Source organism: Drosophila miranda, chromosome XR (genome assembly GCF_003369915.1).
Source record: "Drosophila miranda strain MSH22 chromosome XR, D.miranda_PacBio2.1, whole genome shotgun sequence".
Taxonomy (NCBI): domain Eukaryota; kingdom Metazoa; phylum Arthropoda; class Insecta; order Diptera; family Drosophilidae; genus Drosophila; species Drosophila miranda.
Genome location: NC_046674.1, coordinates 15,133,228 through 15,158,051, shown reverse-complemented (window position 1 = coordinate 15,158,051; position 24,824 = coordinate 15,133,228). Strand labels below are relative to the sequence as shown.

The 24,824-nt window shown below is 48.7% G+C and overlaps 2 protein-coding genes across 12 annotated transcripts; one reads left to right on the top strand and one right to left on the bottom strand.

The window, feature by feature from the left end:
- Nucleotides 1-182: 182 nt before the first annotated feature.
- On the top strand, nucleotides 183-24,466 carry LOC108153297 (F-box/LRR-repeat protein 16). Of its 3 annotated transcripts, XM_017283186.2 has the most exons (6): nucleotides 185-727; nucleotides 4,367-5,955; nucleotides 11,658-11,831; nucleotides 11,930-12,047; nucleotides 22,648-22,843; nucleotides 22,899-24,466. In XM_017283186.2, the coding sequence occupies exons 2-6, from the start codon at nucleotides 4,606-4,608 to the stop codon at nucleotides 23,194-23,196; spliced, it is 2,136 nt and encodes a 711-aa protein (XP_017138675.1). In that variant the 5' UTR covers nucleotides 185-727; nucleotides 4,367-4,605; the 3' UTR covers nucleotides 23,197-24,466. The 3 variants fall into 3 exon arrangements, with proteins under 3 accessions (XP_033243716.1, XP_017138676.1, XP_017138675.1); XM_033387825.1 differs by lacking the exons at nucleotides 22,648-22,843; nucleotides 22,899-24,466 and adding an exon at nucleotides 15,937-16,667 and having other exon boundaries at nucleotides 183-727; XM_017283187.2 differs by lacking the exons at nucleotides 22,648-22,843; nucleotides 22,899-24,466 and adding an exon at nucleotides 12,886-14,690 and having other exon boundaries at nucleotides 183-727.
- On the bottom strand, nucleotides 16,744-20,763 carry LOC108153298. 9 transcript variants are annotated; one of them, XR_004471652.1, is made up of 4 exons: nucleotides 20,654-20,763; nucleotides 20,331-20,422; nucleotides 17,058-19,224; nucleotides 16,744-16,994 (listed from the first exon to the last, which is right to left on the bottom strand). XR_004471652.1 is itself a non-coding variant. In XM_017283188.2 (2 exons), the coding sequence occupies exons 1-2, from the start codon at nucleotides 17,451-17,453 to the stop codon at nucleotides 16,863-16,865; spliced, it is 528 nt and encodes a 175-aa protein (XP_017138677.1). In that variant the 5' UTR covers nucleotides 17,454-17,842; the 3' UTR covers nucleotides 16,744-16,862. The 9 variants fall into 9 exon arrangements, 1 of the variants encoding a protein (XP_017138677.1); XR_004471656.1 differs by lacking the exon at nucleotides 20,654-20,763 and having other exon boundaries at nucleotides 17,058-17,104; nucleotides 17,190-19,224; nucleotides 20,331-20,611; XR_004471653.1 differs by lacking the exon at nucleotides 20,654-20,763 and having other exon boundaries at nucleotides 17,058-19,102; nucleotides 19,158-19,224; nucleotides 20,331-20,605.
- Nucleotides 24,467-24,824: the final 358 nt, after the last annotated feature.

Here is a 24,824-nt window from a genome sequence, read left to right as displayed (position 1 = left end):
AATTATCATTCATATCCTCGTCACTGATTCACTTTAAATCCATTTCTATTTGGCGCGTATATTTGCGGTATATTTCGGTACATATCTGAGGGTCAGACGGTATATTTTATCGATAAATAAACTCATGAACGCGGACATGTTTGAGCATTCGGTTCGATGATGATTGCGTTACCATACAAAAATCAGCGTCCAGCCCCAACTTGAGAGTCTTTTTCCGTTAACAATTTAAATAAGAACTGCGAGTGGCCGGAACAACAACAAAAGCGCCCGAGTGCTGAATTTATAAACAAAAAATAACTATTTTTTTTTACCAAAATCTGTTGCAGCGTTGAATAAAAAACAGAGACAGTGCAAACCCAATCGGGTATTATTTTTTAATCCCACGGCGCCCACAGCACCGACTTTTACGGACCAACAAGAAAGAGCGTGCCAACTGTTTTTGTTTTTTTTTGCGCTTCGTGTCTCTCTGGTTTTGCTCTGCCGTTCGTGGTCTTTCCCTCGGTGGAAATTCGGTTTTCCGTGCGTTGTTTGTTGCCATCCATCGGTCGGCGCGGAGTGCAACTACGGAATACGGAATACGGAAAGCGAGTACGAAGCGGATTCGAAAGCAAAACAGCAAGCGCCAAGAGGAAGCGAGAAACGCGGCGACAAATTGATTTTTTTTCGTGCGAGGACGGGAAAAGTGAAGAGAGTTCAAAAATTACATAAAGAAGGAGACAAAGAGAAGGTTCGTTTCGTCCTACCAGCCCGCCCCACATCTCGGGGAAAGCACATTAATTTAGATTAAAGTTTCATAAAAGTGCTTCTGCAAACGCATTTTTTTGGGCCGTCGCACGTGATTTGTTTTTCGCTTTCCTTCATTTTCACCATCCATATCCATCCACCAAATCTTCGGTTGGGTGTCGGTCCCACCCCTGTCCAGGGAGAGCCGGTCGCCACCAACCACCCTCATCCACCCGCAGCGGATTGCCGCCCGCGCCCGCGCCCGTGCCCGTGCCCGCTCGTCTGTGATGTCATTCCACGGACCAGCGACATCTAAATATTGCGTATATCTAGTACATATGTACATACATCCTCGTGCATACATAATAATAATGGTCTTAGACATCCTGGCGCGTCCTCCCCATGCGAGCCTACGTATGGTGGGGCGCATTGATAAATCCTATAGTTCTTTGCATAACCCTTGAGCAGCCATGTACAATATATGTTACATGGAAAGGAATGCACATGCCTTGTGTGGGGTATATAATGTGATACATCGTATGTACTACGACTACACGGACGACTCTACAAATCAGGTCAAAGTTGCATAGTTTGACCCAGATCCGAGCACTGACTGACGTACAGCATGGCTTATGGGCCACCGATTGCGACTTGAATGGGAACCGTAATTGGAATGGCGGATTACCTTGCAACAGAGTAAGAGGAGCGAAAGATTGTACTTCAGGACAACCGGGTCCCCCCCCTCCACCAAAAGCTCTCCTTCTCGTCGGGATCTTTGCCTGTCGATCAGGAAATCAGTTTTTAGCAGGTTCTTCTCCTCAGTCTGTGGCTCCCTGTTCCTGCCCCCTGTCCTAGGGTCTCTTCAACCCAAATAAATGTGTCTTTGCCATGTCTCCCCTTTGGACAAATACATATTTAACGATGCTACACGATCTTAGGATGTTCCTTTTCAGTTCCTTTGAAGTTTTGCACGTCGAAAAACAGAAAACTTCCTGTTTTAGGGTATAATCAATCCTCGGAGCCATAGTTTATATCTATAGAATATAGCATTCTATGATTTCGAAAGTAGCCTTGGGTTGTCCCATCTTTACATTTGATGCTGTTGAACAAAGAATTGGCACCGCTAGTCGCAGTAGTAGCCCTGGGACATTGGATTGCCCCGTCCGTAGATAGCCCAAGGTGTTTACTGTTCGAGCGTTCGAGCGTTCGAGTGTGTCCAGAGTTTTTTGCAGTTCATGTGTTTTGTTCGTCTCGTTCGGACTCCCACTCCGATTCGCACTCCAGCTGGCGAAAGTGTGGAGGCAGTCAACACTGAACTTGGGGGAAAGAAAGCCCCGGCCAAAACGGCAGGCCCACAGCTGGGAGCAGGCGAAAATATCGACGTGTTTCATCCGGGAGGGGGCAGTGAGGGGGGATGTGTTACTGCTGCGAGCATTTTTCCTTTGTTTTGGGCGAGTGTTCGCTGCTCGGATCAGAGCCCAAATGGGCTTGAAACAACGGGGACGAAAATCGATAATGCTACCCCTGGCAGCACGCACGGGCACGGACTCCCGGGCTGCGTTGCCAGGGAATGGGAATGGGAATGGGAAGGGGAATGGGAAGGGGAGTGGGAATGGGAATGAGAATAGAGTGGAATGTGGAGCAGCAGGCCCTGACAGAGAGCAGCGATTTAAAGCCTGTGGTAGTTACCGTTGTCGAGTGGCAGAGGGAGTGGGGCGAGGGCGTGGGCGTGGGCTGAGAGGGTGGCTCACAATCCAAGCTGAAACCCAGTTACGAAAATAGACACAGAGCTCAAGCTGCTGCTGCTGCTGCTGGAAAAGCGCCTCACAGTGGGGGCCCAATTTTGTTTGGATCTGCCTGCTGCCTGTTTGGAAACCCTGCAGAGAGAGATAGAGAGGAAAAGTTTGCTCCAACGTCATGGTGCACGTTGCAATAGAAGTCTGGCAGCAGAAGCACCTTCCGGAGGCTTAATTAAATTACTTGCTTAGTTTGTAATTAAACATTTTAAGGGAAGTGCCAAGAGGTTGTTGCAGGCTCCAAATTCCCGAATAAAAAATAAAGGTAACTGAAAGTTGGCTTGCCTGGTCATGTACACGGAATGCATTTTGTTCTTGCACTCGAGGGCCACCCAGAGCCAGCCCCGGTGCAAGTCTGGGGTCAAACAGCAATGCTCACCGTGATTCTGGAGCAATAATCGGATAAAATTACAAAGAAATCCTTGTTGAATGGATGCCTAACGTAATAAGCGCTACCAAATCTATTAAATTATCACCCAAAGTGAGTTGTAATTTGGTAAAATTACCCAGACGATTCACACTCAACCGTTGAGATTGGCTCCTCCACTGCTTCTGTCTGTGAAGGGAGCTTCTTTGATTTGGCAATGTCAAGGGGGAGGAGGAGGAGGGGGAGGATTGTGTAACTTGTAGCCAACGGAGGGGAGGGGAGAAGAAAGGAGAAGCTTCGCGTTGCTTGGATAATGCCAACTTTTGGCTGTCGTGGCACACAATTTGTACGAGTATTTGCATTTGTCGCACAATCAAATCTCGACAATAAAAAGCCTCGTCAACGGAAGGGATAAGTACGAGTTGCAGACGAGTCCGCCCCAGGCCGAATACTGTATGCTCTTGGCGCCACGCAAAGCAGCCCGTTGGATGGGTCCGGCGAGAAGCACTGCCCGAGCTTAGGGTGCACTCGGACCCGGGAAAACCCGGCGGAAACGACAGACAAAGCCCAGCCAATGTCGCTGCTGGCACGCCCACGGGGCGGACAGATTACTGGCCTTTGTCTGTGGCCATGTCCCAGCGGAAAGCCGCTCCACTTGCTCCAAGATGATGCAGCGAAGCGAACCAACGATAAGCGCTTTGTCGAGGCCCACCTTGAGTCCCGTCCTGCCCCGGTCCACGGAACTGAGCGAGGACGAGCCTGAATCGGCATCCTTGTCGCTTATGGCAATTAAGTTCTGCTGACAGAAAGAGGCATAATAGCCCCAGTTTGAGGGCAGATCCGTAGATAGACACCCGATGCTGGAGTTTAAAGTTTTCGAATAGATTTCGTTGAAAGTTGGGCCCAAGCAGGCGTCAAAGATTACGATTTGAAAATTTCCAAAGCTCAAAGTTCCCGCTGTAAGTCCTTAAGAGTCTCGACTCCTGCACACTCCGTCCACCGGGGGTGCCGTAGAGGAGCCTCATGTTTGAAGGATTAACAACTTCCGTTGCGAAATCGCAAACCATAAGGCATGAGGCATGAGGCATGTGGCATGGGGCATGGGGCACATTACCTTGGCTTAGTTCGGGGCTGCAGTTGGAAACATTGTACGCTTTATCGTAGAACTTTTCGCAGCCACAACACAATCGCAATCGTCAATAGGGGGGCAGGCGAGGTCGGAGGTTATTGGTTGCACGCTAAACCCACGAAAGTGTGCCATAAATCTGCTCTGTTTTTGAGGGAAAGCCAAAGCCAACTCGTGTAACTGTGGGCCTGGTCAGGTGAATCGGTTAGCAGCCATTTTGGGTCCCCTTTTAATCCCTCAGTTGAAGGGAAAAGAAAGCTGAAGCATATGGCTTTTAATCGCCAGCTCAGGGAAGATGTGTACAACGACAAGGAAACCCTTTTTAAGCTCTCGTTTCAACTCTTTTCCTTTCAGGTGGACCTCGTAATTGCAGGTGAAAGAGGGTCAACGAGGTCACGCGGAGGACTTGTTCCAGCATGCACGTCGTATACGTGATGTAAGAGAGAAGGCAGAAAAGCAAGAGTACGAGACAGAGACAGAGAAACAGTAGAACGGAGGAGCGAGTGGAGCGAGAGGAGCGTGAGGAGCGAGAGGAGCCAGAGGCACGGAGAGGGAGAAGCAGGGAAGGCAAAGTGAATCTCTTCCAGAGCACAATGTCATCGATCTCGGCCCAGGGCGTGGTCGAGCGAGCCTCTGCCGAACTATCGAAACGCATCAACGGTCTGGGACTCCGATCAAAGCACCACCACAGCAGCGGCAGCGGCAGTGCCAGTGGCGACGGCGCCTCCTCCAATTCCACGTCCAGCACGACCGCGTCCAGCGGCAAGACCTCGGTGATGGAGCGCGTCACGAACGCCCTCTGTGGCGGTGGCAACTCCAATGCCAATGCCAACGCCAACTCCAACTCCAATTCCAATTCCAACAGCGGCAGCAACACCTCCTCTGCTGCAGCAGCAGCCGCCACTGCCGCGAGTAATGCCAATGCCCCGCCCACCCCCGACAAGCCATCGCGGGGCAGCCAGAGTCCCGGCACCGTCGCACCACAGCCGCAGCCGCTGGTGCCACCGCCGGCCAGTACCGTGCCGGCAACGCTCAACCCGACCTCGACCGCGGCCCTCCTCATGCAACAGCAGCAACAGCAGCAGCAACAGCAGCAGCAGCACCATCAGCTGCAGGCACAGATGGCCGGCTCCACGCTGATCAACTCGAATCACCACTTGGCCATGTCCCCAGGGGGATCGGGACCGGTCCCGCCACCATCGGGATTGCCACTCGGAGCCCCACCAGCACCGACGGTCAAGTCGATCGCCAAGCAGATGAACATCCAGATTCCGGGCGTCGGTGTCGGTGTCGGCGCTGGCGCGGGCTCCGGCTCGCCCACATTCAGCACCATGGGCATGGTGGCGGCCCAGAAGGCGGCCGCCGGAGGAGGGACGCCGCTGCAGCTGCGCAAGCAGCTGCCCAATCCCCACCTGCACCATCCGTACGGCAATGTGGTCGTACCGGGTGTCCCGGGCTCGGGCTCGGGCTCGGGCCCGGTGCAGGCTTCCCAGTTGGTCGCCGTCGCCGCCACCCAGTCCACGCTGATCCTCCACAAGCACCCGCACCCGCCTCTCATCCACAGCATCGACGCCCTGCTGCTCGACGACCGCTTCCTGAATCGCTTTTTCCAGTACTTTTCGCCGTACGAGCGGCGCGTCCTCGCCCAGGTGTGCATCAAGTGGCGGGACATACTGTACCGCAGCCCCCGCTACTGGTCCGGCCTCCTGCCGACCCTGCAGTGCCGCGAGCTCCGCCAGATGCCCGGCTGCGACCGCGGCAAGCTCTACAACTCGCTCATCCGTCGCGGCTTCCATGCTCTCGGCCTGGTGGGCGCCTCCGATGAGGATGCCCTGGACGTGGTGCACTCCTTCCCGCTCGCCTCCAAGCACGTCCACTCGCTCAGCCTGCGCTGCTCCTCGATCAGCGATCGCGGCCTGGAAACGTTGCTCGATCATTTGCAGGTGAGTCTTTTTTTGTCTATTGGCTATTGTCCGACAGAAATATGATGCTTTCTTCAGTCTCCCTCAGCACAGAGTTCCCAAAATATTTGCTTTGAAAAGTTTGGGGACAAAGTTTCTGGGGACCGTCTTCTTTCCGGCATTCGCCCGAGTAGGGGACCGCCCAAAGGACCTCTCAGAGAGCAGCTGCAGCCTCCCAAGCGAACGACTTTCATTTGGCCTAAAGTCCCGGTCGACGGAGGCGGACGGAGGAGGACGGGGAAAAGTTGACAGTGGTCAGTCCCGTGTCGGATGAGATCCGAAATAAACCCGCACCATCTCGGCGCTGGTCAAGCGAAACTATTTTCATTTTATTTCGGGAACGAGAACTTGTGCCGTGCCGCGCGCCACACAGAAATAATGAAACGTGTCAGAGCTGAAAAGTGTGTCATCCTCATCGCCGGGAGGGCGGGTGCCACAGGCCGAGGCACAGGCAGAGGCAGAGGCAGAGGCACAGTCACAGTTTTCGGCACTTGTCGCATAATGAATTGATGCGATCAATTTCAGATGCAATCACATCAAAGAACCCTCGTAAATCTCATTTAATTTAGCAAAATATTTTGCTCCGCTAATTTGTTCATTCGGGAGCGAAAGTTCCCTCGAATTGAATTCATAATTTGAATGAATCTTTCATGAGGTGAGCGGTGCGTGTGCCGAATGGAATGTATCTGGGGCATTTTCATTATTGTATTTTTGATAAATACAATCAAAATGTTCTCTTGTTGAAGAAGACACAACTTTTAGTGCAATACCCTGGCAGAGGGTATGTTTTTTTTGGCGAAGAGGGATAAAATGATGACAAAAACGTTGCAGAGAGATGAAAAATATAGCTAAGGAATAGGCAGAAAAGAAAGAAGAAAAGTGACAGGAAAACCCAAGAATCGTAGAGAGTGGCAGCAAAAAGCTCTGCCTGTCTCGTCACACAAAGAGCAGGAAACTGAGAGAGTGACAAGTGACAGTGAATAAATAGGCAGCTCCGGGGAGAGCGGAGGAGTTTAGGAGGGGGCACCAGCGCCTACCATCCGAACGATCGATTTGCAAGGGTATTAAGGGAGCTGAAACGCCGGAAGCTGGTCTCTAATTTCCACCTGCCAACCTTTTGTCGAGAATTCTCTACCCTCAGAGCCTGATGAGGTAATCCTGTACGTTTTCGGATTGCCAGTAGAGCTACGTTGTGCTCCTCCTCCCAATTGAATAAGGCAGAGTCCCCAATAAACAATAACTTCATTTATGATATGACAAAACCCCTACTTTGCCCGAAGGGCAGGGACTGGGCAGACCCAACCTAAATCGGATTGGCAGGACTAACAAGTGCGGTTCGTCCTTAATTGGTGCTCAGCTGTGTTGGAAGCGAAGCAAATACATTCGTTTCATGGACCAATTCAAGGCAATCTGAGGGCCTAAACCACCAGGGGCCCGGCAGGAAGGAGGCAAGCCGGAAACTGGATAATGCTGGAGCACTGGCAGTGCCACAGACCATCACACACTCAATGGGTTGGACTCCTCTCCGCTGAGAGTACGAGTGTGTCCCCCCCACTGTCACTCGGAGGGACTGCTGATGTCAGAATTAATCCAATGTGGATGCATGTCATGTTTATGGGCCTAGTTCTGGGTATTGGTGGCCGCCCACAAATGGTTTGATTGCAAATTGCTGTCACTGGATGCGTCAACAACGCCCCCACATACAAGCGGGGGACCCAAAGGACGAGTGGAGCGCCGATGGTGATGATGGGAAGAGGATCAACCGGAGTGGTGTGGTGTGTGCGCGGCAGTTTGACCTTGGGGAATCGACGGAGTGCCTCCCAAGTGCATGTCCTTTCCCTCCGGACATGCAATGCGAAACGAATGCTAGCGAATGCGACGGAAATGCGACGAATTCTACATAGTACATTCCCATTACATATTTAACGGAATGGCCAATGCGCTGGGAGTACGGATACGGCTGTACGGGTATACGGGCTATGCCCGCCATTTCCGCATTGCCGCGGACGTGTATCCTCCAAAGTGGCCAACGTTGAAGTGCCAGGAGCGCGTTGAACCCAGCCCCGTTGATCCATAAAACCCACTAGAGAACCTGGGCTTGAAAGGGAAGCCTGAATTACCTGCGTATAAATAAATCGCAGCGATTACGAGTACGAGGACGATAGTTTTTCGCCCGTCCAAGGGTCGAGGGAGATTCTGGAAAGCCCTATGCCCCTGCCCCTCTGCCATTTCATTGGAAATTCGTATTTATATTTGTGTACAACTGAAAAACCCACATGCAAACACTGTGAACAATTCATTAGCATTACTTTTTCTGCATGTACAGATTGTTTGTTCTTACATGCAAATATCGCGTGTATGCAAAAACCCTTTTTAAAGCAAAAATTGTGTGTGTTTCCCTTAAAGCGGGGAAGTTTCGCTGATTTCGGTTCTCGCGATATTCAAAAGAATGAAAAGCGAAAGGTACACACAATGGCCGATCATTATGGGATGCTCAGAAACTACCCAGAGATACCCCCAGAGATATCGAGTAACGTCATCTACTTAAACTTGTATACACATGTCGGAACGAACGTTCTATTGGTATTCGGATTAGCATTACATTTGCGTGGCTGCTGACTTTTGGTATCGATTTTTGGGGCAGCAAAAAGTTTCCCCTTGGCCACATCGTCAGGAAAACTTTCATAATTTTCCATAAAAACAGAATAGGAATGGGAACGGGAATGGGAATAGCAAACACACAGAGCGTACACACGAAAATCCGTACAACAAACGGCAAAACCGTACAGCGTTTACGTACAACATTCATAATGAACTTGTGGCAAAGTTGGTAACGATATTATTATGGCTTGCTAGTCGGTGGCTCGACTGCTGACTGCTGACTATTGCCGGAGTTAACAATGCGACTAGTACGGAATCCAATTACTGCCATTCCGTACACACATATCCAGTAAAACATAACCGTAATTAGACCATTTGAATCGTTAATGAGCTGGTTGCTGGTTGCTGGGACTTTTGCTTATAATTAATGCAAAAAAGCCTTAATTAGGCAAATCATTGAAAGAAGAACTATCGGAAGGGCAGGACCCGGCATGCGTATCCTCTGCGCCTCTGAGTCCACGACTGATTGATTGTTCATTATGTATTGTATTGTGGTATTGGTATTGCATCTAAATCGTACCTTGCCGCCTTATCGAATTTCTAGCAATTGTTGTTTTCAGTTTCAGACTCCGGCGTAGGATTTGCTGGGGGTTGGGTAATGCGTTTTTCTGCTCATGTGATTTCCTGTGCCCGTGCCCGTGCCCGTGCCCGTGGTTTCTATATCGTGCTTCCGGCTGCGCTGCGTTGGTTGTTTATCGCTTTTGCGGGCTTTGTTTCCGCCGGGAATCAGGGCGCCAGCCTCAAGAGCAGACAACAATCATGGCCTGGACGTGGGCCTGGACCTGGTCCCGACACAATGTCTGGCCCTCGAATCGGGGCCATGTTTTACTCCGGCAAAGGTCAAAGTTGATCGCGTTGCACGCTGTTTTCAGATGCGATTTAAAGCCAGCAAAAACTTTTAGCAGTTCCACGGCACAACTTTGGACCACTGCAACTTAATCCGAATCCGAATCCCCGCCCCCGTAGCCCGTGGCCCGTGCCCCGCCATCCCCCCACTCGATTTGTTTTGCCCCAAAGAAGCCAAGGGATGATTGCTAATTGCCATTTTGTGTGTGTTTTGTGTGGGTGTGGGTGTGCGGTGAACCACATGATATATCGAATGGCAAGTGGAATTCCTGCTGAAATTGGCAATTCGAATGAATGAAATGTTCTCAAAATTGTAATTGCTTAATTACTCAATCTGTATCTGGACTACTCTGCGGGTTCATTGCATATCCTCTGCATACTGCAGTGCCTTCCCAGGAATACTATCACTGTGGTGATCTATAAGCAGTCCTTGAGAGCTTCAGTGGCAGAAGGAGGGCTCTCCTTAATATCGGATTGTGGATTTCATAATTCATAGTTCCGCTGATGCCAATACGCTCTTTTCAACGATTCGACCTTGTCAGAATTTTCCAAAAATAACAGCTTAAGTAAATATATAAACATTTCATATATTGATCAATAAAATGTTTTATTTCCACGTTCTAGAAATAATAATGCTTCTGTGGCTGTTTTTGTTTGCTGTTTTATAAATACCTTGTGGTTCAGTGGCTCCATTGAATTTCAAATATGCCCCCATCTCTTGGGGAATTTACTGTCTGCCCGAAACATTTACCTGAGGCACCCATACGAGTGCATATGTGAATACCTATATGTACGGGTATATGTATATGAATTCTAAATTCTTTCGCCTGTGATTGGCTTTTATTTTCCGCTGGCCAAGTGTCAACACGAAGTGTGTGTGAATGCCATCAAATGTCCAAAAGTATTTCAGAAATCATCACGACAGCAGCTCATAAAAATATTTTTTTGCTTGACAACCGAATAGCACACATTTTCGAGGACTAATATGGCAAATGGCAAATGGATCCCGAAAACCATTCACCCAGACTCTGACGATTCGATTCTATTATGCTTTATTGTGCTTATCCATTCGATATACGTATGTATATTACCGGAGCAACGTGCCAATCAAAATTCACTTTGGAAATTTAAAGCTGTCTAAAAATTCATTGTAGCATGCTGAAAAATATCAAATAACTTGCAGATACAGATACAGAATGCAATCGGAGTTCACTTACGCGCGTGCTTGGCCTCCACGAAGAGGTTCTTGCACTTGGCCGCCTTGACCTGAACGCCACACTCTGGAAAGGTTTGGTTTGAAAGGACTTGGGCAGGGGCAATGAACTGCAAATTAACCATATACTTACGGGGTCCGTAGGTCTGAACAACTTCCTTGCAATGTTCACCTTGAATTTAGGGGGAAGTTCGCAGAGAGAATCGAGAATCAACTGTTGGAAAACTCACTGGGTCGTTTCGGTGCAGCTGACACAGAGCCGAGGACGGCCAAAATCACAAATATGATTAGAGCTAGGGGCCGCATGATGTGGTGACTTCCTGGCGGATTAAACGGAAAACTCGGCTGTAGTTCGCTTTTATTATAGATGTTATATAAGATCTGTGTGTGTGACCAATCGCTTGAGGTATGGATATTATATTCTTCTTCCGGCTTTACTATTCAAGAACTGATTTTCATGGCTGATCATCATATGTACATATGTTTCACGAATCGTACAATTGTTTTCTGTGTATTTTGGCTGTACTACGCTTCTGCGGGCTGTGACTCCGTTACCTGGTTGTCCGTTATTCTTGTCATCTGCGCCTGAATTGAAGAAAGAAGCTTTGTGCAGGCAAAGCTTAAAAGCCTTATCTCTCGATCTGCTCTTCATTCAAAAGCTTTGCTCCACACGCACACGCTCTCTAGTGCCCTGGAGTGCAGTCGTGATCTCTTGCTCTCTCAGTTGATGCATTGCCTTGATTGCTCTCTCTCTCTCGGCTGGCAAGGGAGGGGAAATTGTTTGTCCATGGAGGGGAGAAAGGGAAATTAATGTATGAGAATATTCAACGGGAGCCTGATACAATTTTATTTGAAAATCCTTCGAAGGTTGCCTTAAATTCCTAGAGGGAGAGCCATTACTTTTCGACCCCACTCGGAATTTCCCAACTAAGAATTAACCAATTTTCCACAATTCGCTTCGCAGAGCTTGTTTGAACTGGAGCTGGCTGGATGCAATGAAGTCACCGAGGCTGGACTGTGGGCGTGCCTGACGCCCCGCATCGTGTCCCTGTCGCTGGCGGACTGCATCAACATCGCGGACGAGGCCGTGGGGGCGGTGGCCCAGCTGCTGCCCTCCCTGTACGAGTTCTCGCTGCAGGCAAGTGCTGATCCGACTGGTACCCACCGGACAAACACCCCAAGCGCCCCAAACGCCCCACCCACTAACCCAATCTCCTTCCCCACACACACACACAGGCCTACCACGTCACGGATGCGGCCCTCGGCTACTTCTCGCCGAAACAAAGTCACAGTCTGAGCATACTACGCCTGCAGTCGTGCTGGGAGCTGACCAACCATGGCATCGTGAATATCGGTAAGTGGCGACGATCCAGAACTCCCCCCTGTTCGTGCCGGGGGAAAAACTTTGACAATTCCACTGGTTTCCGCTTCACGGTCGGAATTGTTAAGCGATGTCCAATGGCATTACCTTACGGGCTCCACGGTCCGCTCCATCCATGGCTAAATCCCTCCGCTGGGGGTCGTCCCGCCCAACTGAATGTTCAATTTGCAAAATGTTGCCGATGACGACTCACACGGCAGCGGCGCTAATGGCACTTCTTGTGGCAGTGCTGTCTGTGGTCCAGAAAAACTGCCTAGGATATCCGCCAGGAGTCTGTCTGCTGGAGCATGAGCTGTAGATGGACCTACAAACAAACAATATATACTCGTACGGGCGTATGAACAAACTTATAATGAAATGCTTGTAGAAAGACCTATTCCTTGCGGGTTTGGCCTGCTTCCGAAACGTGTCCTTTGTGCCCTCGTCACATCATCTCCAAACATTGCACTCAACTAATTGAAACTTTTTTTGTGGGACACTTTTTGTGATGCTCTGCTTCCTGGGCAATGGGCAACGGGCCACGGACAACGGACATCGGACATCGGACAACAAAGTACGCGGCTCTACAAGGGCTTCTACGTCCTTTGACGTCCCTGACAGCTCCCTAACTGTACCCTTTTCAGTTGCAACTTGGCCTGAGCCTCGTATTATTGTATCTTGGACCCCACCACCAGCATCTGTGCCTAGAAGGTGGGGCCAGTCCCAATTAAGGATGCCTTCCACAATAAAGATCGCTGGAATGACAGCAGAAATGACGGAACATTTCGTGAGGAATACCTAACAAACTAAACTCATTTCATTCGTTTTCCAGTATTAACCTGGTCGTCAACCACTTTAATTGACGTATTTGTTGGCTGGAACAGAGCAGCGGAGCAGCAGAGCAGCAGAGAAGCAGAGAGCTTTAGAGCATACTTATGGGGCAGCGGAAACCCCATTTAATATGCAATAGACGACGTTGGCAGGCATAAACCTGCCATTCATTTCGCTTTCCAGGGAGAGGAACACGCCTCTGCACGGGTACGTTACTTTGACCTTTGCCATGGCGACGGCTATGGCTCAAAGGGCTCAAACGCCCACTTGAGTCCCTGGCAACCGGCTCGACTCGACTCGGCTCAGCTCGGCTCGGCCTGTGCAGCAGCAACGTCTGTGGCAGCATTTTGCCATCAATTTCGTGGCACGTCATTCTCTTTTGCTACCTGTGCCACACTCCCCCCAATCCCCCAGGCTGTGGCAATCAGCAAGAACCATAACAACGCCTCCATCCTACTCCCACATGCTATTGGGCCGCAAATTAAGCTGCAGATTGCTGCAAGCGCACAGGATGCGTTTTCCCACTGCCTCAGAAGTCCCTTCGCACCGAAATCGAATTATCGCAGCTCAATGAACAAACTCGTTCTCGTTCAAGTGCAGGGCAGGGCAGGGCAGGGCAGGGCAGGAACTGAATCTGGAGTTGCGGCTTAAGCTGGGAATGGGACTCGGTTCATAGGTATTGGAGGTATCGCATAGCCTTGGGCGAAAATACTGCTGGTTGCCCATGTAGTTCGTTTGCTGTTCACCTGGACAGAGATTCGATTGTCAGTATGCGAAAACCTGATTAAACAGCGACTAAAGCTTTCTAGAACTATTCGCTCAAAAGATCAAAGAGTTTATCTTAGTAATGGAAACGTAATAGAAAATGTCGGGCTTCGGTTATCCTGCGACTCACTGCCTGAGCAAACTCCAAAGTGCTTTTGGTAAAGTGCTTAAAACATATTTAAACACACACTAAAGCCTCCTTTTGCATCTTGTTTACCGACAATATTTTCGTGATGGATGAAGGAGCACGGAGAGCCCAACAACGCCCAACAAACAGCATATTACACATCCGCCCGTGAAACGGGGATTGGCTCCTGTCTCTGCCGGTCTGTGGTGTGTTTGTCCAGGGTAACAGGGCGGCGGTGCGGCCCGGCGTGTCTGAGGGGCCCTAAGCAAGTAGGCGCCACATTAAATGCTGGCAGTTTGTGTAAATTGGGCGGCAGTCATGAATTGTTTGTGGAACTCGACGAAAAATCAAAATAAAATACGGAATTTAACAAAGAATCAACACAGAACGACAATGAAGTACATATGCGACATGTCGAGAGAGAAAAGTGGCAAATAAATCGGATAAAGCTCTCGCAACAAGAACGATAAGGAGAACACTCTTTTCTTTGTTATTCTGTCTATAATCCATCACGGATTTGCACAACATGCGGACCCTCTTTCCGGTTGCCTTCGAACCGGCTGAGAAGCTCAGGCGCCACAGTTTAAGCCATTGTCAGAAGTTGTGCAATCCGGCCCCGGGAGGAGTCGAGCTCTCTGTTCCTGGCTGCGGAAAAACTTTTAATAAAAACAACTCGCAACCGTTTCCCCCTAGCAGTGGCAGTGGCAGTGGCAGTGGCAGTGGCAGTGGCAGAGGCACGGTGTCCGGGCTTATCAGAACATCGAGAAGCCGTTTGGCTAATTGCATTTGTCATCTAATTGAATTGGGGCAAGTTTCAAGTTCGCAGAGCGGCTCGACCGCTGACTCTGCCCCTGGGAGGCGGCTCAGGTCGTTAGCGCTGGCCCAGTGCCAGTCGGCCAGTCGGCCATTCGGGACCAGTGGACTCTTTTATTGCCTTGCCAATGGCTTTGGCTTTGGCTTTGGCTTCACGTTCTGCTTTGACTTCAACACATCATTTGGCACGCAATCCGGGCCGAGCCCCAGCCGGAAACGGAAATGTAAGAGCGGCTGACTGACACATTGAATGGCTGTCTCGTCGCGCCCCGTCCAAGCTAATTGGCAGCGCTTCGAGGTCGTTCAACTGGGCGTATGCGTGATTTATGAGTCCGCACGTGTGCGGGCACGGTTGGAGCGGGTAGACGCGGGTAGACGCGGGTAGACGCGGGTCGAAACAATGAACAAGTTAATCTCCCATTAATTAGTAGTGTCAACCGAAATGCCGGATCCCATTTAGCAGAGCCGCACACCAGCAGCGGGGCAGAGCCTCAGCCCCCACTCCCCCACTGTCCCAAACTTTCTACCGCACAGAATCGTGCAACAGCAGGGGCCATCTTGATCGCTGATTGCCGGCTGTGGTTCGTTTCGCGTCTGAACAATTGCATTTGTCGTCGACGGCGACATGTCCATCAATTTAACCCGCAAAGTGCACCGGGACTGCCGGCCAAAAAGCTTTGCCACCCCCCACCTTCCCACCTTGCCACTGTTGCCAAACAAAATGCTAGCCAATACACGGTGGGATGCATTCCATCCGAAAGGGTTAGAGAACCGTGGGAATATACCCTGAAGGGGCACGGCCCACCGTGCGAGTGCCCCATCGCAACCTTTTCGCTCAACATTATCAGGTGCACGTATGTACAAGTATCATATAAATAAAGCAGCAGGTCTTGACCAGAATAAGTGCCAGCCTAGTGCAAATTATGTTGAGCCTGTGTCGTATGTATCTAGATGGTGTGCTCTATGGGAGCCTGCTGCTTCGAGGGGAAAATTTCTGCATGCCGAGACACCAAATTCATCTTCTTCGGTCGGGGCGGCACCACCGTCAGCCCTGCGTCTGTCCGTCCGAGCGCCAAGCAATTGATAAATCTCCCTGGCGGTCTGCAGCTGCCATTGCCGCCCCATTCCTCCAATCCCTCACAGGGGGAGGAGGAACGCCCCTCGGGTGTCGTGTTCATTAAATTACATTTACATTTTTCAAGGTGCTCGCTCGACGCTGCTGCTGCTGCTGCTGCTGCTGCTGCTCGGACTCTCGTCTGGTGTCGGTTGGTGGGGCTCTGCTATTCGGCTGTCGCACGCTTTTCGTTGGGAAATTGTTAATTAACTTAATTTTTATTTTTATAAAAGCTCTTCGGGGGCGATGCCACCCGATGCCATCCGATGCCATTCGATGCCCCCGGCACGGCACGCACTGTCCCCTGCGACGACTTCCCATTTGGCCAACTTGTCAATCAGCCGTCAGCTGGTCGCTGTTTTTGCGCACGGCAGCGACAGCGACAGAGTCAGCAGCAGTGACCCTGAACCTGAACTTGGATGAAATGGCCACGCAGGCAAAAGCAGAGGCAGAGGCAAGGCCGGACGGACCACAAGAGTATTTGAAGAGCGGCGAGTGTGCACCCGGATCGAAGCACTTTCTCCCTGATTAGATCCTGGCACCTGCTCAACTTCCAGTGGGGTGCACAGGCCACAGAGAATCGGCCATAGACACATGCTCAGGCCCAAGGCCAATGCGATTGAAGAGGCTTCGAGATGCATAAAGTGTTGCGTTGCGTGGTCGCTGACTTCGAGTGACTTCTTCGAGTGGGCGAATGAAATTGCATTTGATGACAGCCAAGGAGACGGCAGGAACACACTGCCTCGCATGAACCGCGGAGCTTAACGTCAATTAAGTATCCGATGATGTTCCCACGCAGTGGCTCTGTCGCCACAGGGACACCAGCATCTGCCAGGCGCCCACGTGCAGATGGGCCTTACTTCAGGGCCAGGCAGGGCTGTCCTGTGACTCCAGTCAGACGATGGAAAGTGGATGGGAAGTCCTGCTCTAAGTGCCAGATAAAACGTATATTTTGTATACGATGGTTGCGATGTGCGATGTGTCGTACGAGTGAAGATTATATTTGACTATCCAGAAGATTGTTCGACGCGAACCCATGCAATGCATATGTAATAGTTGTTTTATTGTTATAATGCAGAATATGAAAAGATACTGAAAGCTCAAAAGGTAGTAGAGAACCTTCACATATGAGCACATTCCTCATGAGTATCTGGTACGTTTAGTGTAGGCCAAACAAGGCCATAAGCTCTGCAACGTCCACGCTGTCCGACTGCTTGAGATCCATTAGCTTGTTGTACACGAAGGACAAGTGTCCGGGATTGTCAGAGACAGTAATTATGTGTTTAAGACCCTGAAAACATTTAAATTGTATATGCAAAAGAGTTAACTGCATCTAGGGACTATGCACACTCACCTCAAGGGTCAATTCGATAGCATCAGATGGTATTTGTTTATCTATGGCTGCAAATAAAGCGTCGTCGACTTTGCTTAAGTTTCCACTTAAATGAAACAGCAACTTATACGCCTTACGTGCTTCATTCTTTACCTTCTCTTGAGTGGTCTGGTCCAGTGTCCAAAACAGCTTCCCATTGTCCAAATAGGTGGTTGGATCATTTGGAAAAATATAAGTCAGACGAAATTTGTAGAGAGGGTGTTCATCCTTTACGGCCGAGTTCCTAATTTCAAGGGCTTTATATATTTTCTGGTTAATCTCTTCCATATCGTTGAAAATTATTTTCGGAGTTTCCCAATTGTCTTCCGATACTTTTTCAAATAATAAATCAAACGCTTGTTGTAGTTTCAACGGCATTGCGAAAATTTTCGTTTTTTGACTTCTTTTTGGGGCAAATGATAAATTTATGCTGATGCAAGACGCTTAGGAGATGGACTTTTCACAAGTATCGTAGAGAATGGCCGAGCTGCCAGACAGCCAGAATAATCGTGACAGTAATATTCTTCATGTTCGATATCCCTATGTATTTTAGGGTTTTTTGGGTTTTTTTGGGCTTTTGGGGTCGCTGATTACGAATTTGAAGTCAGTTTTCTTGTTTCTCTTCAAAAGATCTTTTTCAAGGGGGAAGATGTAGATGTAGATGTAGATGTAGCAAGGCCGGGGAGTATCTGGTCTTATTGGATCCGCCATTTTGAATTTTTGAAAAGTCAACCGTGTTTCGGCCATGAAGGTTTGAGGTTAGAACAAAAAAACCAGAGTTGTAGTCCTTCAAAATTAATTCAAAATTAATTCCCTGGTTGTAGTCACAGTATTAGGGGGTATTGAGACCAACCGAGACTGCCTGCTGTGGCACCTTGAAAACCAACTCGGTTGGAGGTCGGCCTGTGCTCCGAGAAAGGCTTGTTTTGCCTCCCACGAGAATGTGAATCGCAGAGGAAACGACTCTGCCAGAATATATGTACATATGTATGTATGTATGGAAAAGATCTAGGAACTATCCCGAATGCAGTCATCACAATTACCGATTTGACAGCCAGCGCCGTCGAGAGGAGGGCAACAGTCTAACAAATTCTGATTGAAATTGTTCGCCGGCACTGACAGCTGCTGTCAGGGTGCCAAAAGAGTGGGAAAATGTAATTGTATCTGAATCTGTGTCTCTTTGTTTGCCCACACACACCGCTGTCTCTATCGATGGCTTTTGGCAAATTTGTTTGCTGTCTTTTGCATAATTTGGTGGCATAACAATTCGTGAAGCAAACACTAATTTCCAAATGAACACGAGTATCGTATTCTGAAAAGCTGGGTGCACAGGGGGCAGGCCTATCCTGTGGATCCAAAATCAGAAAATTTAGCATTTTTCGATGAGTGTATGGAGCATTCGAGGCCTTCTTTATGCTTCCCGGCTGCTCTCGATTGGATTCCCCTATCAAGTGCCTCATTTTAAAGGGAAAACTATTCGTAGACTACTATGCCTACCCCGAACTGGAGCTAATCTTTCGTTGCGTAATCCAATCTGATTGTGCGGTAGTTATACTGCCATCCGCTCCTCTGAAGGGCGCCTAATGAGGCTACTTGGCCGTATTGCTTCTGGCCCATTAACGCGTTCGCTGCTTTGGCCCCCAAACTTTGCCGTTAATTGACAGGCCACTTAAGACCCAAAAGCAGTGGGCGCCCTGTGCTTGAGTGAGATTTGTTCCATCACTTTGGCTTTAATCAGTCTTTAGTTTAGTGTCGGCAGCTGAAGCTGCGGAGCTCTGAAAATACCAACCTTTGGGTCCTCCAAGGAGCATTCCAGTCTATTCCAATGTGCTCCCAGTATGCTGTGGCCGCTCAATGGCTTTCCAATCATCCAAGGAGCATTTCATTTCCAGGGTTTTCCCAGGAAGCTGTGGCCGCTTTACTTAATTAACTGCGGAATGTTTTTCACGGGAATCTCCGCCCGCCTTCCTGCTCCACCCTGGCGCTCTTCCACGTAATTTGAGTAATGGCTCCCCATGCGGCCTCTCCTGAAATGAAATGAAACTTTAAGAAGGCATCCTCCTCTAATAAGCATGATTCAACTTTAAATCGCTTGAAGAAAGGTGTAAATTGTTGGTTTTACTTGAAACTTCGGAGAACACGGAGAACCCTGAAAGTAATGATCTCTGATTATTGATTGAACGTTTATTGCATAGAAAATACTTTGAGAAAATGCCTTTCGCTCTAATCACCCCCAATGAGGCAGTGGGACCATCAGCAGCCATCAAGTCGTAAAGAAAGCCGTAAAGAAATGCCGAACATTATGTGAGCAAAACATTCCGCATGTTAATATCACAGCAAAATCAATACAAATCGCTGGAGGAGAGTGGACGTGGCAGTGGCAGTGGAAGCCCTAGGACTGCCAATCAACATCGGATTTGTCCAGGACTTACCGACACTTGCGTACAGAATTCTGGGACAGAGGGAACGAAATTGATACCGTTCGTACATATATTTCGTAGTGAATGGATTTCCACTACAAATATAAATAATAACTGAGGCAACGCGGGCTATTAGTAGAAGACGGCCAGGAGGAAACTAATTCCCAACATTTCCCGACAGGGGAATGAAAACTGTGTGTGTAATGGGGAAAAGTGGGTCCTTGGGACAGGCACAAAAACAGAATACAAAACGAGCCACCTAGCATAAATGTCGCTAGTTGTTATGGGAAATGTAAATGTATCTCGTAGACACACAAAGTATCTGACATGTTTATGTATAATCAACCCCCCCCCATGTGTTGACATGGGTGCGTGTATATAGGATGGATGGAGGGGCCATAAGTTCGTTTCATGTTTTGGGCCACTATTTTGACACTGCGAAAATTTCCATTCACAATACATATCAAGCAGCCACCTCCCAGGTCCCTCATTTGCTGGAGTTCCGGGAAAACACACCCAATTTATTTAGCGACTTGAAGCATGAGGGGAATAATGACCAAGCAGATGGAATCTGACTGACTGAAATTATACTTCTATCAATATCTTCTACCACAGAGAATGTTCAAATACTCGTGCCAGATTATATGTATATGAAATCGCCAAATAGAAATTCCATTTGCTGTGACATTCCGCCCGTTTGTAAATACTTTCAATGTTCGTTCCTGTAACACTTCCACAGAGTACGAGTATCAATCCCAGCACCAAGGTCATTCGCGAGTGAGTCTCGAGTCACTGATTAACTAATCAGTCTCCGCTCCAGGGAATGCTCTCTCACCTTCGTCCGGTGCACTCGTTTTGCACCGATCGAGTGCCACCAAAGGTGTCCGCTTGAATCCTGTGGACACCTACTCTGCCAGCACGTAAATACTAGTTGAAGTACATAGAGAAGTTATACTTGATTTAAGAGTTCCAACTAAAGCAGCAGCATAGCAACCAAAATTAGAAAACAAAAAAACAGTTCCACTTGAGTCTGTTTCCCTTAATCACTAATAGATCACTTTTCACACTGTTTTGCACACATTCCACAGTTTCGCTGCTCGTTGCTGCAATTTCAGTATTGTGATCGCAAAAACGAGTAGTCCTGCGGCCAGCCATTACCCGTTAGTGTCGGTCACAAAATGAAACTGCAGCACGGGACCAGGTCCCAGGTGACTGGTCCCAGGGGAATGCCACCACACGGTCACACAGTCACACAGACACACGGACACACGGACACACGGTCTGGTCTGAGAGGAATCGCGGAATCGCGGAATTACGGGACGGGATCGTTGCGCGTTGATGGAGCGCTGATAACGAAATGAATTTCAGTGGCGATCACGAGCGCGATAAATACGCGCAAATCGAGGCCGATGCACAGATCTAGCTCAGAGTGTAATTCAATCGATGATCATTATCCGCCCGATCCCGCGCTCTCTCTCTCTGTCTAGCTGTCTCTCTGTCTCTGTTTCTCTGGGCATATCCCTTTCGCCTTTCGCCTCCCATCTAATGTGGTCTGCGTCGGCTTCTGTCGCCGCCGCGGCGGCCTGCTAATCACAGTTTCCAATAAAAGCACTCGTAGATGTCTCTGTATCTGTATCTGTATCTATGTCTATTTGCATATGCATGCACTTACTCATACGCATACTGTTGTTCCGTGGCATAGAGGCGCCTTTGTCTTTGTCATTGCATGTTTTTGCGGTTTGTGCCTCTCTGCCAAACAGCCGGCTTGCCCCATTAGTTGCAGCAGCAGCAGCAGCAGCTCTCACTTGATAGATACAATTACTGTTAGCCTCCTTGAGGAGGCACAACACCCTGCTGCTGCTGCTGCTGCTGCTGCTGCTTCTCCCTCTCCTGCCCGTCGTCAGCGTTACGGTTATTGTCACTGTTGGGGCTTCCCATCTTGGTTCCCTTTCCGCCTCCTCAATAGCGCTTGAATATGTATTGGCCAATGGATTCAAAATTACGTTTTAAGTAAGGCTTGAGCAGGTCCCATTAATGGAGAAACTGCAGAACTGCTCAGTGATAAGGATTCCAGAAGGTAGCGTTTACTGATGGGAGTACGTGTCGACCTTTCAGTGGGATCCCCCTTATGGGGTGCTCATCCGCTCATCAGCTCTGGCCAAAACTTAAAGATTGCTCGCACTCCCATCCACTCATCACAAGGCATCCATTATGTAAATAGCATAAAGGCTTCGCTTCAGTCCAGTCCAGTCCAGTCCAGTCCGCAGCTAGAGCCAGGCAGAGAGAACAGAGCACAGAGCGGGACTCGTTTCATCAATTTTTCATAGGCTTTCCCATTTAGTCCGTTAGTTTTCCATTCACTATCTGAGAATCTGTGTATCTGAGCTATCTGCATCCGTGTGTGTGTGTGTGCATATTTTGTAATTCAAATCGTTTTTTCTATGCCTCTTGCGGTTTTTTTGGTCAGAAGCCAAACAAGGGGTGCCCGTGCCCTCCTGTGCTCCTCTCCCCCTCCGAGCATCTGCCGGCCGCAGTCGAAGTGGGTCGCACACAGTTGGTGTTGCCTGTACGGCCGCACAAAGCGGCTTACTCGGCCGGACCCGTACCCATACCCGTACCCGAACCCTTGCACTTTTCGACTTCTTCTCACCCTTGGGGGAGGGAGGTAGTGAAGCGGGCACCCCCTTCTTCTCCTTTGGAGTTGGTTTTTCTTCAGCGCCTCTTATCTCTGTTTCCGCAGCCGCCCAAGCACTGCTATGCCCCTCCCCTCCCCTCTCCAGCCCCTCCATTTCCCATTCCCATACCCATTGGGAAAGTCTAAGCGGCTTACGAACGGTAATTTTAGCCATGTGCCGCGTCGCTATTCGCCATTCGCTATCCGTTTTATCCAGTATCTGCGCAGGTTCAGGCAACCCGCTGTCCTTGTGCCCCCTCTTTGGGGCATGCTTTCTTAAAGGAGGAGGGAGAGTATTTTAAAAGTTACTGCAGACTGCAGGAAACGTTTGCTACGTGAGTAGAATGCATACTCGTTGGGGCTAAGGCTGGAGCTGGGGCTCGGGCTGGAGCTGGGGCTCGGGCTGGGGCTGCCGATGCAGATGCAGAAGCACTCAGTTGTTAAACTAATCCTTTGATTCTTTCGACTCTTCTTGCAGTGCACTCGTTGCCGCATCTGACGGTGCTGAGCCTCTCCGGCTGCAGTAAGCTAACAGACGATGGAGTCGAGCTGATTGCCGAGAACCTGCAGAAGCTGCGCGCCCTTGACCTGTCCTGGTGTCCCCGCATTACGGACGCCTCGCTCGAGTATATCGCCTGTGATCTGAATCAGCTGGAGGAGCTGACGCTGGATAGGTGAGTCCCTCAAAGAGGCAACGACAGGTTCTATATTCACTGCTTTCTCCGTCAGATGCGTGCACATCACGGATATTGGCGTTGGATATGTGTCCACGATGCTCTCGCTCACCGCGCTCTTCCTGCGCTGGTGCTCCCAGGTGCGGGACTTCGGGCTGCAGCACCTCTGCTCGATGCGCAACCTCCAGGTGCTGTCGCTGGCCGGGTGTCCGCTGCTGACCTCGTCGGGGCTGTCCAGCCTCATACAGCTGCGGCATCTGCAGGAGCTGGAGCTCACAAACTGTCCGGGGGCATCGCACGAGCTCTTTGACTATTTGAAGGAGCACTTGCCGCGCTGCTTGATAATCGAATAATCGATTGAGAGATCGCTGGTTGACACTCTGAACACTGAACACTGAACACTGAATACTGAACACTAAACACTGAACTTTACTTTACTTTCCCTTTCCCCCCAACCACTTTGGAAACTGATTTTAGTTACGAACTATGTATGTATCTATGAGTATGCTAATTTGTACATTTATCTTTATTCGGAAAGTTCCTAACTACCTTGCCCTTACCCTATACCCTCCACCCTCTACCCTATACCTTATGCCTTATGCCCCCAACCTCCAACCCCCACTTACTCGCATATAGTTTTAGAATTTTTTTGTATGATTTCTGCTGTGATTTGGAACGGAACTAAGTTAAGTTGATCTGTTTAAGACGATGTACCACAAAAGACCCAAAGATGATATTTATTTACATGCAATATAAATATAATATGTCTAATATACAAATAAAAATATATTTATAAATATACATACAATACATTATTTATATTATGGTAGTTTTAACGGACCTTTTATCTATTATATTATTCTCGCTGTAACTAAACATGCAGATACAGATACAGATACAGATACTGATTCAGATACAGTCTAATTGTAAATTACAAAAACACGAATGTCTGTCAAATCGAAACGAAACATTGCGCCCAAAATACTACCAAATGCTAAAAAAATCAAAATATGCAATTAATCCACACTAGTTCAAAGAAACCAACTAAGAAATGAAGTAAATTTCATTAGAAATTATATGAAAATATTTACCAGTTTAGAAGAGCAGAGGCATGGCATGCAAGACAGCTGGACTTGCTGGACAGCTTTAGATGGAAATGGAATCAAAGTCCAAAACTATACAATCCCCCGAAACCGAAGCCCGACCAGGGAAACCCCCCTCCCCAATTTGATTGTAGTCCTGTAATTAACGTATGACCCGACAGCTAAACATGTATTTTAAGCAGAGAACCGGAAACGGAAAGTGCACGCTACGAATGAACTCGAATCCCTGTGGAACAATCCCTTTCCTTCGCGAGCAGCATGTGCTAGTATCATCTAGACTACATTTTAGAGCTGTCTGTTGTTCTTATCAAGAGAAGCCGCAGAGCCCACTCACACACACACACCTATTCTCTACTGTAAATGTAAATGCTTTGATTTTTTTTTTTTTTTTAATTATTAAAATGTGAAATCGTTGCATGAACACTGAACAAATGCGGTTTGCAACTGGCAATCTAAAACCAAAAGCAAAAAACATCTACAAGTACATGATAACATAAATAAATGCAAAACTGAATTTAAATTGGGGCTTTATCTCTTTTTTCGGTGCCGCAGCCGCCAGCTTAGTGGAACGAGAATCGAGTAGAATAGACTATGGACATATTGGATACACATTTCCTAAAAACTTTAGGAAATCTAAAATATTGCCGATCGCCCCAAGGGTATCAATTGCCCTAATCAACGTCTAGTGCTTTACCGTAAAATGCCATTCAAGATTACTCCGACTAAGATAATTCAAGTCCGAGACATATCGGTTTACACTCTGAAGACAGATGTACGTCATCCAGGTGTACGAAGCGGCTATGTTATTCCCAGCTTGATAGCATACTTGTTTGGTGTGGATTTACAAAGATCTTTATTAAGACCACCGCCAAAAAGGG